Here is a 13,884-nt window from a genome sequence, read left to right on the forward strand (position 1 = left end):
CTAATCAAGCAACAGCTGGATATTTGTTACACTGTGACTAATCTGTAACTGAAGAAGCTGTACCTAGGTAACTTTGTACCAAAGATGGCACTGCAAATGGTGACTTATAAACTTTTCACTTTGCTCATTGAGTACATGACAATGAAACTAGTCAATTCAATATTGTCAGTCAAGCATGAATCCATGTGTATGGTGTTGTCCCACATATAGAAAAATAGAAAATAGGAGCAGGAGTAGGTCATTTGGTCCATCGAGTGTATTCTGCCATTCATTATGATCATGGTTGATCATGTAACCCAATAACCTGTTTGTGTTTTACACCACATCCTTTGATCCCATTAGCCTTAAGTGATTTCCTGAAATTATACAATGTTTTGGCCTCAACTGCTGCCTGTGGTGATGGGTTCCGCAAGTTCATGAGACACCATTCTGAGAGGCCTCTGCATTAACTTCAGACCCACGCAGTTTCATGGCATCAGATGTGGGAATCTTCTGCTGTTTATCACCGACAGACTTCGCTCACCTGATGAATTAGTACTCTTTCATTTTGAACACAAGTAAGAAAGAAACATTGAAGATGACAAGGGCTCAGGATGTAATCTGGGTGAGGGGAGCTCAAAGTCTTTTGTCAAGATTAACTCAATAACACCATGACTGACTGAGCTGGCTTAGTCCTAAAGGTCATAGCTGCTAGACCGGGTCTTTGGAAGGTGATGAGGGAGCCGAGAGAAAAATGTCACCAATCAACCTATCATACCTCTCCATGACCTACACTGGGAGGAGTGACCACCACACAGTACCTGTGGACACAGTGTCCCATTGAAGTTGCCCTCCACTATCTGTGGCACTACCACCATGCTGATAGAAAAGAGTCCAAATAGATTTGGCATCTCAAAACTGAGCATCTGTGAGGTGCAATGAGACAACAACAGTAGTAGAATTTATTAAGTTCCCAGTCTAACCTCATAATGTGGCATATTCCCCACTCTATCTTTGCCATTTCGCTGTGGGATCAAACCTGGTTCAGTGAAGAGTGCATGCTTGGGGCAGCAGCATGCACATGTAAAAGTGAGGTATCAACCTTGTGAAGCTACTACATCAGTCTATGTGCATGCCAAACAACATAAGCAGTGGGCAGCAAAGTCAACACATCACGCCTGGGTTCTGCAGTCCCGACATATCCAGTGGTGAATGATGATGGACAATGAACTAATGAGGCTGAAATTCTGCAAATATTTACATCTTCAATGATGGGTAAGCCAACACATCAGTGCAAAAGTCAAGGCTGAAACATTTGCAATAATCTTTACCCAGAAGTGCTGAGTGTATAATCCATTTCAACATTCTCCCAAGATCTGCAGCATCACAGATGCCATGCTTCAGCCAATTCAAGTCACTCCACATGAAAGTAAGAAATGGCTGAAGGCGTTGGATACTGCAAAGGTTATGTGCTGTGACAACCCCAGCATAAGACAGAAGACTCGTGCTCCATAACTAGCTCTCCTCGCTAAGCTACTCCAGTCCAACTAAAACACTGGAACTACCTGATTTAATGTGAAAATTTGCTCATGTATATCCTGGCCACAAAAATCAGGACATATCGAACCTGGTAAATTATTGCTGTGTTGGTCTATTTGCAATTGTTAGCAAAGTGATAGAATTGTCAGTCAACTTTGCTATCAAGGAGCATTTGACTGAGTGTGGCATCAAGAAGATCTGGTGAAATAGGAGTCACTGTGAATCTGAGGGAAAGCTCGCTTCAAGTTGATCATGCCAAACACAAAGAAAGATAGGAGATTAATCATCTACGCCCCAGCATCATTCATGACTCCTCAAATGAAATTTGAGGGGGAGGCAATGGCCTAGTGGTATTATCAGCGGACTGTTAATCCAAAGACCCAGATAACATTCTGGGGACCAGAGTTCAAATCCCACCATGGCAGATGGTGGAATTTGCATTCAATAAATATCTGGAATTAAGAATCTAATCATGACGGTGAATCCATCATCGATTGTCAGAAAAACCTTTCTGGTTCACTAATGTCCTTTTAGGGAACATTCCACACGTATCAGGCAATGCCCATCTCCAACAAGTGAAAATCCAATCACCTCCTCTTGACATTCAATGGCATTATCATCACTGAATCTTCTAATATAAACATCCTGGGAGTTGTCATTCACCAATGAATGAACTGGACTAGCCATATAAATCATATAGCTACAAGGACAGGTCAGCAGCTAGGAATTCTGTACATGTAACTCCTCTCGGGTCTTCCTTCTGCATGTCCAACATCTCCAAGTTACAAATAAGGAGAGTGATGGAATACTCTCCACTTGCTGGGATATGTGCAGTTCCAATAATACTCATGAATCTCAATACCATCCAGACAAAGCAGCTCCCTTAACTGGCACCCATTCACACCCGTCGCTATCAATGTTCGGTAGTAGTGTACGATGTACAACATGCTTTGCAGCAATTCACCTAGGCTCCTCAACAAACCTTCCAAATTTACACCCTCTGCCGCATCACATGAATGAAAGCAGGAGATTGTGAAATTGTGGAAAACAGCTTAATGGGTCTCAATCTACGCTGTAATGTTCTAGCACATTAAAATGGAACCACAAACACAAGTTTCGGGATGTATCCCAAGCACCACTATATGGTACAGATAAAATTATTTTGTTGTGGAAGCTAATATGAAGAGAAACCTTTTCTTTGTGGGTTATTTGTCTGTGGACACTTTGTCCAGCTTTGGAAGCTAGGTGAATGAATATTTTTAAAGCTGAGTGAGATTGACTCCCTTGTCACATCATGTTGAGGCCACAATTGGACCAAATATGATCTTATCAAATGCAGGCTTTAGAGTCCAAAACAATGTAGAAACAGGAGCCATTCAGCCCTTTGAGTCATTTAAATGCTGATTTGTACCTCTGTTTATCTGTTTTTATCCCTTGACATCCCTAACCCAAAATAAATTCCATTCTCAGTCTTGAACATGTCATTTGAACCAGAATCTACATCTTTTGTGAGACTAAATGCTGTATTTACACTAACCTTATGTGAAAAAGAAGTGCTTCCCAACTCTCATATACATGATTACGCTCTAATTTTCAGACTGTGCCCTCCTGTTCTGGATTCTATTGCAGGAAATAATTTCTGTGAATACATTTTGAGCACTTATAGTCTGTCAACTGCTTTAATCATTTGAAGAAGCCTGATTAGATTACTGTTCAAATTCTGAACTCAAAGGAACACAAGTCAAGATTTTGCAGCTTATCTATCTAACTTTTAAACCCTAAAATCATTCTGGAGAATCTGTGCTATATCTATTTCAAGTACAATGTATCTTTCCTGGGATCTGTTGTCCAAAACTCAATTTGAAATTCATGTTCTGAAATCAGACTTCCTCTGGTTCCAAACATAAGATCTTAAATAATAATTCTTAAACTTTCAAATATATTTGTTGACAGTGGAAGGTTTTTTTTTGTGACAGTACAGTTAAGAATCGTTAGTGTTTGTTTTTCCAACTTAAGGAAGTATGTCAGGACGTCACTTTCCTTCACACATATTGCTAATACATATGAATGCAAAGGGGCACAATTTTAATATTTGAGAAAGACACAAAACTTGAAAGTATTGTGAACTATGAGGAGGATAGTGATGATAAGCTTCAAAAAGACGTGGTGGAATGGACAAACAAATGACATTTCAAAATTAACAAAGTGTGACGTGATTTGTTTTGGTAGGGAGAAAGAGAAAGGACAATATAAAATAAAGGGGCTGTAGAAGAAAAGGGATGGAGCTGGATGTGCACACATATCACAAAATCATGTTGTCATACACCAGGTTTGACAGATCGGTTAATAAAGTATCCAGGAAAGTGGGCTTATAATTGGGGCCATAGAGTACAATAGCAAGGCATGATAAACCTGTATAAAACACTTGTTTAGCTTCTTCTGGAATAGTATGTTTATTTCTAAGAACTCTATCTAAAGGCTTAGAGAGAGTGCTTAAAAACATCATGAGGATAGTGGCTCAGTGGTTAGCACTGCTGCCTGACAGCACCAGGGGCCTGGGTTCGATTCCACCCGCAGGTAACTGTCTGTGTGGAGTTTGCACGTTCTCTCTGTGTCTGTGTGGGTTTCCTCCTGGTGCTGTGGATTCCCCCCACAGTCCAAAGATGCGCAGGTTGGGTGGATTGGCTGTGCTAAATTGCCCATAGTTTTCAGGGATATGTAAATTACGTGAGTTATAGGTGGATGGGTCTGAGTGGGATGCTCTGAGGGCCAGTGTGGACTTGTTGGGCCAAAGGGCCTGTTTCCACACTAGGGATTCTAAGATTGATTGAAGAATCTTGGGTATTTTCAGAGAAGTTTGAGAGGAAGTTCAGTGGAGCTGTTCAAAACCATGAGTCTGGAGAGGATAAATGGAGAGAAACTGTTCTCTTTGGTTGAAGTATTGAAAACCAGAGTGTACAATTTAAGGTCATCTGAAAAGAAGCAGCAGCAACGTGAAGATAAATATTTTTATATAGCAGATAGTTCAGATCTGAAATCCAGGAGGCAGATTTAATGGTAGCCTTGAAAAGATAATTGGATAAATTTATCTGACGAGAACAGCTGGTAGGGTACAGGTGAAAGTTGCTGCGGAAGTAGGTATTTCCAGGATTAGAGATAGTACGGAAACAATGAACTGATTAGTCTCTTTCTATGCTATAACCATTCTGTGATTCTACATATTTTTATAATAATATACACTCCAATATGATTTTTAAAAACTTTTCTGCTTTTATTTTAATTCAGGTGGATGCTACAGAAGATGAACCAAAGAGCTTCATCTTTATGAGCGAAGATGCCATTACAAACCCTAGCAAATTGATGGTTCTGATTCACGGTAGCGGGGTCGTTCGGGTTGGACAGTGGGCCAGACGATTGATAATCAATGAAGATCTTGACAGTGGCACTCAGATACCTTTCATTAAAAGGGCTATGAATGTAAGGCTAATTTTCAGAAACTTTTTTTTCTGATTTTTCTAAACTTATTTTAATGTCTTTTAACCATTTGATTTTGCTGCAATACTTGGAAATGACTAATGTAAGCACTAATGTAATGGAATATATCAATGTATAAGAGAAAAAAAAAACAATTATTGGAGTCCATCTGGCTAACTCTTGTGTCAAAAAGCAGGAAATACAGTTCATTACATTTATTCAGTGATTGATTTTTCTGTTTAAAAACTAGATCAGTTACCCCATAAAATTACTATTATCATTAGAGGTTTGGCACCAAATGGTGGGGGGATTCTCCTGGCATTTCAAAGCAAATGCTGCATACATAGCAGTTTCTGTTATGCACTTGGCATTTTCAGTGTGAGTGATTGATTTATTCATGCTGCTGTCTACGAAAGTCTTCAACTCTCTGCAGATCTTCTTGTAGTCCAAGCCAGAGATGCATTTGACACTATCTGCATGAGGCAGGAAGTGAATGGCTGGTTTGGTGATGACCCTCCATGTTGTCTCTCAACATTTTATACTGGCTCTTGGTCACTCTTTTCTCTGGTCCCTCTGCCATCTTTCCCATTACACTCTTGCCAACATTCAAAGTTAAACCACTGTCAAATCTCACTCACCTCTATTCTCAAATGTTTAGTGCCTTCTTAATTAAACAGTTCTTTTTGAACTATTCTTCTTTCCTTTGAGAGCTGCATTCCATGCTACCGTGTAATTCTGTGTCATGGTAAGCAGTGTTTCAAGGTTTAACATATGAAAACCCATAAGTACTTTGAGTATCTCCAATAATATCATAATATAATTTTTGCTCGTGCAAACCAGCTCAAATTTTATATGTTCCTACTGAGTTAGATGTCTCTTGGCAGGCAGCCCTATTGTACACCCATTCCAGTGCCATAAGGTTCTTTTAATATGTGGCATGAATTTGCATGTTACCCTCCCACTTGGGTCAAATCTTATGCTTTGGATAGCTCACTGTTAAGTCTCGTATTATTCAGATCAAAGTTGCCTTATTATTTATCACTACAGTTTGCTATCTAGATGGTTTCAACAATCTGTCCAGTAGAATCCCCAAATCCATTCAATCTGTGCCCTGTGGGCAAGACCACTTATAGTTTATTTCCTTTGCTAATCTCTTAATTTAACATTTAATCATATTGAATGTAATTTGCTGTTTCTTAACCTGACTTCCTGAAATATATGGATTTGTCCAAATCCCATCAGCATCTGATTATTCTGTATGTGATTGTTTGCAACAGCCTTCGAGTTGAGTAATCTGTAAATTTTATCCCTACTTCCAAACGTTGGATATGAAATGTGATTTGTAAATTTTCAGCTGCAGTTTCCAGTAGCATATAGTGCATGTGAATTGGGCGCTGTGACTTTGTGAACTTGTTTACTTACGTGCTTTCATTTGAAATTGTAAACTTGTTTTCAAATTGCCAATAATTGTGGTGCTGACCTAAATCCAATCAAAAATTGTCAGTCTTAGCATTAACTGTCATTTAAATATTTTTCTAATGTTCTATTAATAAGTACCTGTTTCATCTGGCCTACAAGTGACACATTAATCCAATGCTGTAGTCAGATTTACTATAACTTTTTTTGCTGCAGCATTCCACGAGTCATTATCAACATTGGTGGCTGTGCCATGATTCAAGGATGACCTCTACTCTTGGTTGATGGTTTCTGATATGGATCTAATTGTGACTGAATTGTGACATGACCCGCAGGTCTTGGGTGCATGGGCATGATGTCCCACAGGGTAGTGGGATTTTGAGTGTAAAAGTTGTGTTTCCTTTACTTTCCATCTCTACTGCAGCTCTGACTCATTATCAAGGCATTTGACAAAAAAGCAATGTACAGCTTGATAGATGTGCCACTATTTTAAACAGCAGGCAGCAAGCTCCTTCTAGTCATTAATATCAATGCTTCTGTGCTTCCAGAAGAGCGTTAGAGTGTCTTGGTAACACTTTCTTTGTCCTCCCGTTGGATTGCTGGCCGTTTAAGAGTTGAGAAACCAGGACCTGGTGGAGGCAATGCTTTTCAGGCACCCAGATATTATCCAGTTCATCGTAGATCATTTTTCAAGTATTTCACCTGAAGCTGACTTCAAGGAGGAGACATTAGTGTTTGTTCATGGTCTTCCCATTGAATCCAGAGAATACAGAGCTGGTGGAATGTTTCTAGTGCTTTTATGTGACAGTGACACATAGTACCATTTCTACAGACGCAGTCCTATCTCTACCCAACCATGGTTGCATAATTCACATTCCAAGTTAGTATACATGACTATATTAGCTAGTCATGTTCAAACTAAGACTTGATCATATGATCCAATGATATTATTACATATGCACATCTGATACTTTTAACATGTATTTGTTATTGTTTATTTCTCCTCCTTATCAGTCCCTCCTATTGCTTATAGTGTCTCTTTTCCCCTTTCAATTTATGGAACACTGGCACGGTTGATCAGGTGTTGGACCTCTTTGTCAATGGTGGCCTCTTGAGAAAGTTGGCTGCCCAAGGTATGAGAAACGTTAAACGTATTTCAGATTGTCAGTTTCTTTACGTCTGAGCCAGAAGGCCTGGGTACGGATCCCACCTGCCCCAGACGTGTGTAATAACATCTCTGAACTGGTTGATTGGAAAATATGTATTCCAGAGTCTATCCTTCAACATACATATGAAGTGAAATATTTGACTGACAAAGTCTGTGTTGACATGAGCTTTTTTCTGGCGTTATTCAAGGACAGGCCAAGCCACTGTACAGAATTGGAGAAATTGAGAGTGGCTTGCAAATCTAGTTCAGAATGATCAAAGAGATAGTACTCCTCCGTGTACAGTAAATCATGTCAATGGGTGGTCAGTTTAGTTTGAGCTATGGAGGTGACTGAGGTTAAAGAACTCTCCATCTAGACAGTTTAGGTCTTTGATGAGGTAAACAAACACTTCAGGATGATTGTAAATAGTATGGACGCTATCATTGAGCCTTGCTTGACACCAGTCTGGATTGAAGGTGTCTGTTTCAGAACTCCAACTCAGCTTTGCAGTAATGTCACCATGAAGCACTTGCAGGATGGTATTGATATTCCTTAGATATCTAAATCTCTGGAGAGAAATCCATGGAGCCTTATGGGTTTTCTCAATCAAATGTTCAAATCATGCTGGAGATAAGTTGTGTGCAAGAGAATGTGGAAGATCAGGTAATGATGCTCGTTTGAAGAGCCAGTGCAAGCGCAATGGGCTGAATAACCTCCTGTGCTATATCATTTCTGTGATTATGTAAAATGTTTTGGTCAGAGATAACAAGAACTGCAGATGCTGGAGTCAGAGACAACACAGTGAGGAGCTGGAGGAACACAGAAGGCCAGGCAGCATCAGAGGAGCAGGAAAGTTGATGTTTCGGGTCAGGGTCATGTCAGTTAATTCAGTAAAAAGTTCCGAGTGCTACTCGTAACTGTTTTTTGGATTTGACTGAGAACAAACACTGTGTCTGATTTCTCTCTGGGAGCTCTGGGAGTAAAGTCAGACTGACCTTGACAGGATTTCTTTAACCACAGGAAGTAGGCAATTTGGGAGAGCGTGTTAGGATTTTCCTGCTAGGGACAAGAGCAAAAGGCATTGATAGTTTCTATAGCATTATTTATCTCCCATCTTGAAGATAGTGATTGCTGAAAAAAGGCTCATTTTACAAAGCTTTTCATCTTTCACTCTTCAGATCATTTTATGAAGATTCCAATTCAAGGGGAAAACAAAATCTTCTATTGCATGAGAGGAGAAAGGAAACTACTGGTTTGTTGGCAAGTGGTCTCTGATAGGGACGTTGCCATAAAGAATGTACCCATTAATCAATACAGTGTGGAGCTGGAGGAACACAGCAGGTCAGGCAGCATCAGAGGAGCAGGAAAGTCGACGTTTTGGGTTTACACCCTTCATCAGGAGTCTGACTCCAGCATCTGCAGTTCTTGCTATCTCCCAATGTAACCATTAGCTTTAATTCGCAGTTAACCGCCAAACTTTGTTCAAAATTTTAAACGAGCAGGTTGAGTCTGATTGGCCAATGCATTGTCCTGAGAAATGAACCAGTGAATGGCTGGCACTTATTTTGTCAAATTAAAACAGTGCCTTGTGCTTGTTGATTTCTGTCCACAAAGAATAGGGCACCATGTATTAACAATAGTAGTTTACAGTGCACACAAAATCTGCCTGCCTGCGAGCTTCACTCACTGGTAATCTTAAATAGGTTATCAGCATAATTCTTCACACACACAGGATTTTCCAGCAAATGTTGTCCAATTGCAGAATCACATCTAATGTGAGGTTACTGTATTGTGTGTTTTTCAGTCACAGGTTCGATGGGTATGGTCAGTACCTTGCTTGCTGAAAATAGACAAAGGGATGTGAAAGGGGTTTTGTCTGTTTGGTCTATGGATAGCTTGATGACATCAGAAAAACTTTCCATGTCATGATGCACATCAAACTCTTGGATTTCTCGTCCTTTCTCTTCTCACCATTTGTCTTTTATGTCCTGGATTTGTCTTTGAGTATCAGCTTTGAACTGTTGGAATGTTGTCTTTTTTTCTTGCAACCTTGAATTATTCTGCCAGGCACTGAAGACTGCTTGATTTTGTTCCAGGATGTCACTTATTTCTGCCTTATTTTCTGTATAGCAAGACTTAGGGCATAAACGCTAAAGACTGTGGTCTCTTAATTGCAGATGAGTTGTGCGTGTGATATTATCAGTATTCTTTTTGTAGAATGGGAGAGTTCTGGCAGTACATCCAAAATCCTATTCTGTATTGTGAAACCAGCTCCATGGATACAAGAGCCATTGTCAGTCTTGACTTTCCTCTAGAAGGTATAAGAACATAAGAACTAGGAGCAGGAGTAGACCATCTGGCCCCTCGAGCCTGCCCCGCCATTTAATAAGATCATGGCTGATCTTTTTGAGACTCAGTTCCACTTACCCGCCCACTCACCATAACCCTTAATTCCTTTACTGTTTAAAAATTTATCTAGCCTTGCCTTAAAAACATTCAGCGAGGTAGCTTCAGCCTTGCCTTAAAAACATTCAGCGAGGTAGCTTCAGCCGTTTCACTGGGCAGGGAATTCCACAGATTCACAACCCTATGGGTGAAGAAATTCCTCCTGACCTCAGTCCTACATCTGCTTCCCTTTATTTTGAGGTGATGCCTTCTAGTCCTAGTTTCACCTGCTAACGGAAACAACCTCCCTGCGTCCACCTTCTCTATTCCCTTCATAATCTTATATGTTTCTATAAGATCTCCCCTCATTCTTCTGAATTCCAATGAGTATAATCCCAGTCTACTCAGTCTCTCCTCATAATCCAACCCTCTCCACTCTGGAATCAACCGAGTGAATCTCCTCTGCACCCCCTCCAGTGCTAGTATATCTCTTCTCAAGTAAGGAGACTAAAACTGCACATGGCACTCCCGGTGTGACCTCACCAGGACCCTATATGGCTGCAGCATAGCCTCCCTGTTTTAAACTCCATCCCTCTAGCAATGGCAGACAAAATTTCATTTGCCTTTTTAATTACCTGCTGCACCTGCAATCCTACTTTTAGCGATTCATGCACAAGGACACCTAAGACCCTCTGCACAGTTTACTTATGGTTTACCATCATTTATAAGCCTCCTTTGTTCCTTTCGTTGCCTCTCTTTCGGAAGACACACAAGAGTCCATGCATACCACGCTGACAGATGATGGTAAACCATAAGTGTTATAAATACATTCTAGTAATAAGTGCCTTTAAGCAATATTATCCTATTTCCCAATGATTCACATGACCCCGTATGGTACAGTAGTTTTATAAAAAGGTTAGCAGCTTTAGCCGTAGATTATAGTATAGAATGAGAACTATTTCACGTGCGAATCAGAGTAAAGTTTGTGTTCATTTATTGGAAGTAATGAACAAAGATCTTGCCGTAACTGAGCATTCTGCTGTTCTCTGCTCTTTTCTTTATCCTGTCAGAGGTTTCCTCTGTTTTGGATTGCAGATTTTCTTCTTGGGTGGACATTCCAGACAGATATCTTTTCAGAGTCAGCCATTGTTTCTGTCCTAAATAAAAACTGAAAGAACTGCGGATACTGTAAATCAGGAACAAAAGCAAAATTGCTTGAAAAGCTCAGCAGGTATGGCAGCATCTGTGAAGAAAAAAATTAGAGTTAACGTTTCGGGTCCAGTGACCCTTGCTCAGTTCTGCTGAGCTTTTCCAGCAATTTTGTTTTTGTTCATGGTTTCTGTCCTGATAGCAGTACAACATGACTCTGCAACTAGTCCACCTAGGAAGTTCCATGACACTGGCCATGAGTTCTGGGTGTCCTCCTCTGACTGATCCCAAATCCAGAGCCACATTTGGCAGATGTTTCCAGGAGGTGAAATTGGTCCTTGGACTCAAGATTACTGGCATTCCTTTCTCAGGCTCCTTTTTCTCATACCTCCTCTTGTTAATGGGTGTACTCGAAGACAGGATGTTCTTCTGAGTATTTTTTTTTCTGAGCAAGGGTCTATGTAGCATTTCTTGTGGTAGACATTCTGGGAGTCTTTTGAAATGGTCACAGTCCACTATTCTCACAACCTGTGACCACATGAATCCCAGAGTGTGCCATACAGCATGCCCTGTGTACTCCTGTCAAAATCAAAACATGTCCCTAGAAGAATGCTTCAACAATTTTAATTGGCACCATTAATAGATTGAACATGATATAAATGTTACCATCTCTCTAGTCTGGTGAACACACTGGTGGCAGAAATGGCATTTGCCTACTGGCCAGTGCAAGCATTTTTGTTTTCACCCTCTTCCCTTGCTTGGGATCTGGGAATTTGGTCCTCATCTCCATGCTATTTAAAAGATGTTTGGAGCACTGGAGGAAAAGGAAAATCATTTACAAAGCAGGTGCTAGAATGGAGAGATTATACATATAAAGAAATAATGATCCAACTAAGGCTTTTTCAGGAAAAAAAAGCCAAAACTTAGATTGACAGAGATCTGTAAAATTATTCATGGATTGGGCAGGTAGATGTGTATAGGGTTTTTTTCTCTAATGAAAGAATCCAAAACTATGGGCCATGCAAGATAGCTACTAATAAATCCAGTAGGGAAATGAGAATTTTTTTGTTCAATGTGCTTAGAATGTGTAATTATCACAGAAACTAGTTGTGTTACATAGCTTAAGTGCTTTCAAAATTATACAAGTTATATGGGAGTAACAGAAATATAAACATGAAAAGCTGAGGCAAGGTAGCTGGGAAGGGAAGAGACTTGTGGAGATTATAAATACCAGCATGCACTAGTTAGGCCAAATGGAATATTCGTTTGCTCTTTATTCTGAGATATGGTCATCAATTTACTGTGTTCTGATTGTTAATCTAGATTTTAGGGCCAAAGTTTCTTTGATCTTATTAGATGTTTAAAAAATGCAAAAATGAATAAGCCTTTATTAGTATAATTTATGTTTTGAAGCAGTATAAGAGGTCTTTTTGTCAAAAAAGATTGCACAGTGCCTAACTTGTATTATTGTAAGTAATTTCATTTCTCCTCTCAGTCAGTTTCTCCCCCACCCTTCCCGTCCCTGAAAGTTTTGATTCCTTGCTGATGATGTGCTGGAAGTCTTCCAAAACTACATCCAGCTGGTTAATTTCTGTTTTGCATTGCTATTTGAACTTGGAAGTCTCATACTAAATCTAACCCCACACATGGAACAAATAGTGATCAGTTTCCAAGCGATCTTATTATTACTCGATACTGTGATCTTAATGGGTCAGTTATTGAACTTCACACCATCAAGGTCTTTTTGGCTTAGTTACTTAATGAATGTGTTTGATAAGCCATCATGAAAGTTCAGGGATTGATCTTTATTTGAAATTGAAAATTTGTTTTGTATTGAAATAACTGTGTTTATAGATATTGAGATAACTGTGTTTGCAGGCATATAATAACTATTTTCTGTATAATCAGGCACACTTTGTACTACAGTATATTAGTTATGCAACATATGTGGAAGATATTTGTACAAACATAAAATTAGGAGGAATTCTCTAAATTTCAAAGGGATCTTCTCGTGGTCATTGAAATGCTGTTTATAAAAATCTAGTCAGTTCTATCATTAGTATTATTAGATCAGTCGTCCACTCCCAAAGGTGATATTGGCAGACTGCTTGGTAGAAGTATTAATTCGGGAAAATTTAAAATGTTGTGCCAGCCTTGGTTGACAGGCTTTTTGAGCCCACACCAACTCCTGTGCTAGCGAAGGGAAACAATGAGATGACAGCTCCAGTGTTTGGAGAGAGGTTGTTAACGACAGCTTATTCCTTCATGATTTCAACTCTTGACAGAAGACAGGTCTGCTTGTTGCATCATGGCAGCTGTATCATTACCTCCTGGCCCTGTCAGGAATGAATATATAAAAAAAATCAAAGTTGCTGTACTGGAAATCCAATTACCTTAAGGGATTTTAGGCATTGTTTGACTCTTTAAAGTTAATAAGCCTTTAGGTCTGATGATTGTATGTTCCCAAATTGTATAGTTTTATAAGACAAAATTTGAATGAATTTATAATGAGCTATTAAGTACTCACTTAGATTCTTTTCTCTTCTTGAATTGATTGCTATCATGATATATCTTGCTTTAGCTTGCTGCTACTTTGACATTGACCCAGCCAAAATATACCAGAGCTTCTGCTATGTACGTGAGCAGAAAGGATGAGAATTGCGGCAGTTTGAGATCTCTTTTTCCCAGTGGTGTCAGGGAAATATGAGTATTTGTTTGACAGCGGAAAGATGTACAGCAACTCCAGTCTTTTGCAATTTTCTGTAAGGATTTTTCCTCAGCCTAGGTAAAATAC

The 13,884-nt window shown here is 39.5% G+C and overlaps 1 protein-coding gene across 2 annotated transcripts in view; it reads left to right on the top strand.

Moving 5' to 3' along the window:
* fam172a (family with sequence similarity 172 member A) overlaps positions 1 to 13,884 on the top strand; it is a 176,581-nt gene that overhangs the window by 45,392 nt on the left and 117,305 nt on the right. For both annotated transcript variants that reach the window (XM_048594968.1, XM_048594967.1), the window contains one exon: positions 4,804 to 4,995. In XM_048594968.1, coding sequence (XP_048450925.1) covers positions 4,804 to 4,995 — 192 coding nt within the window. The remainder of the gene's footprint in view (positions 1 to 4,803; positions 4,996 to 13,884) is intronic.

Source organism: Rhincodon typus, chromosome 3, assembly GCF_021869965.1.
Source record: "Rhincodon typus isolate 14 chromosome 3, sRhiTyp1.1, whole genome shotgun sequence".
Classification (NCBI taxonomy): Eukaryota; Metazoa; Chordata; class Chondrichthyes; order Orectolobiformes; family Rhincodontidae; genus Rhincodon; species Rhincodon typus.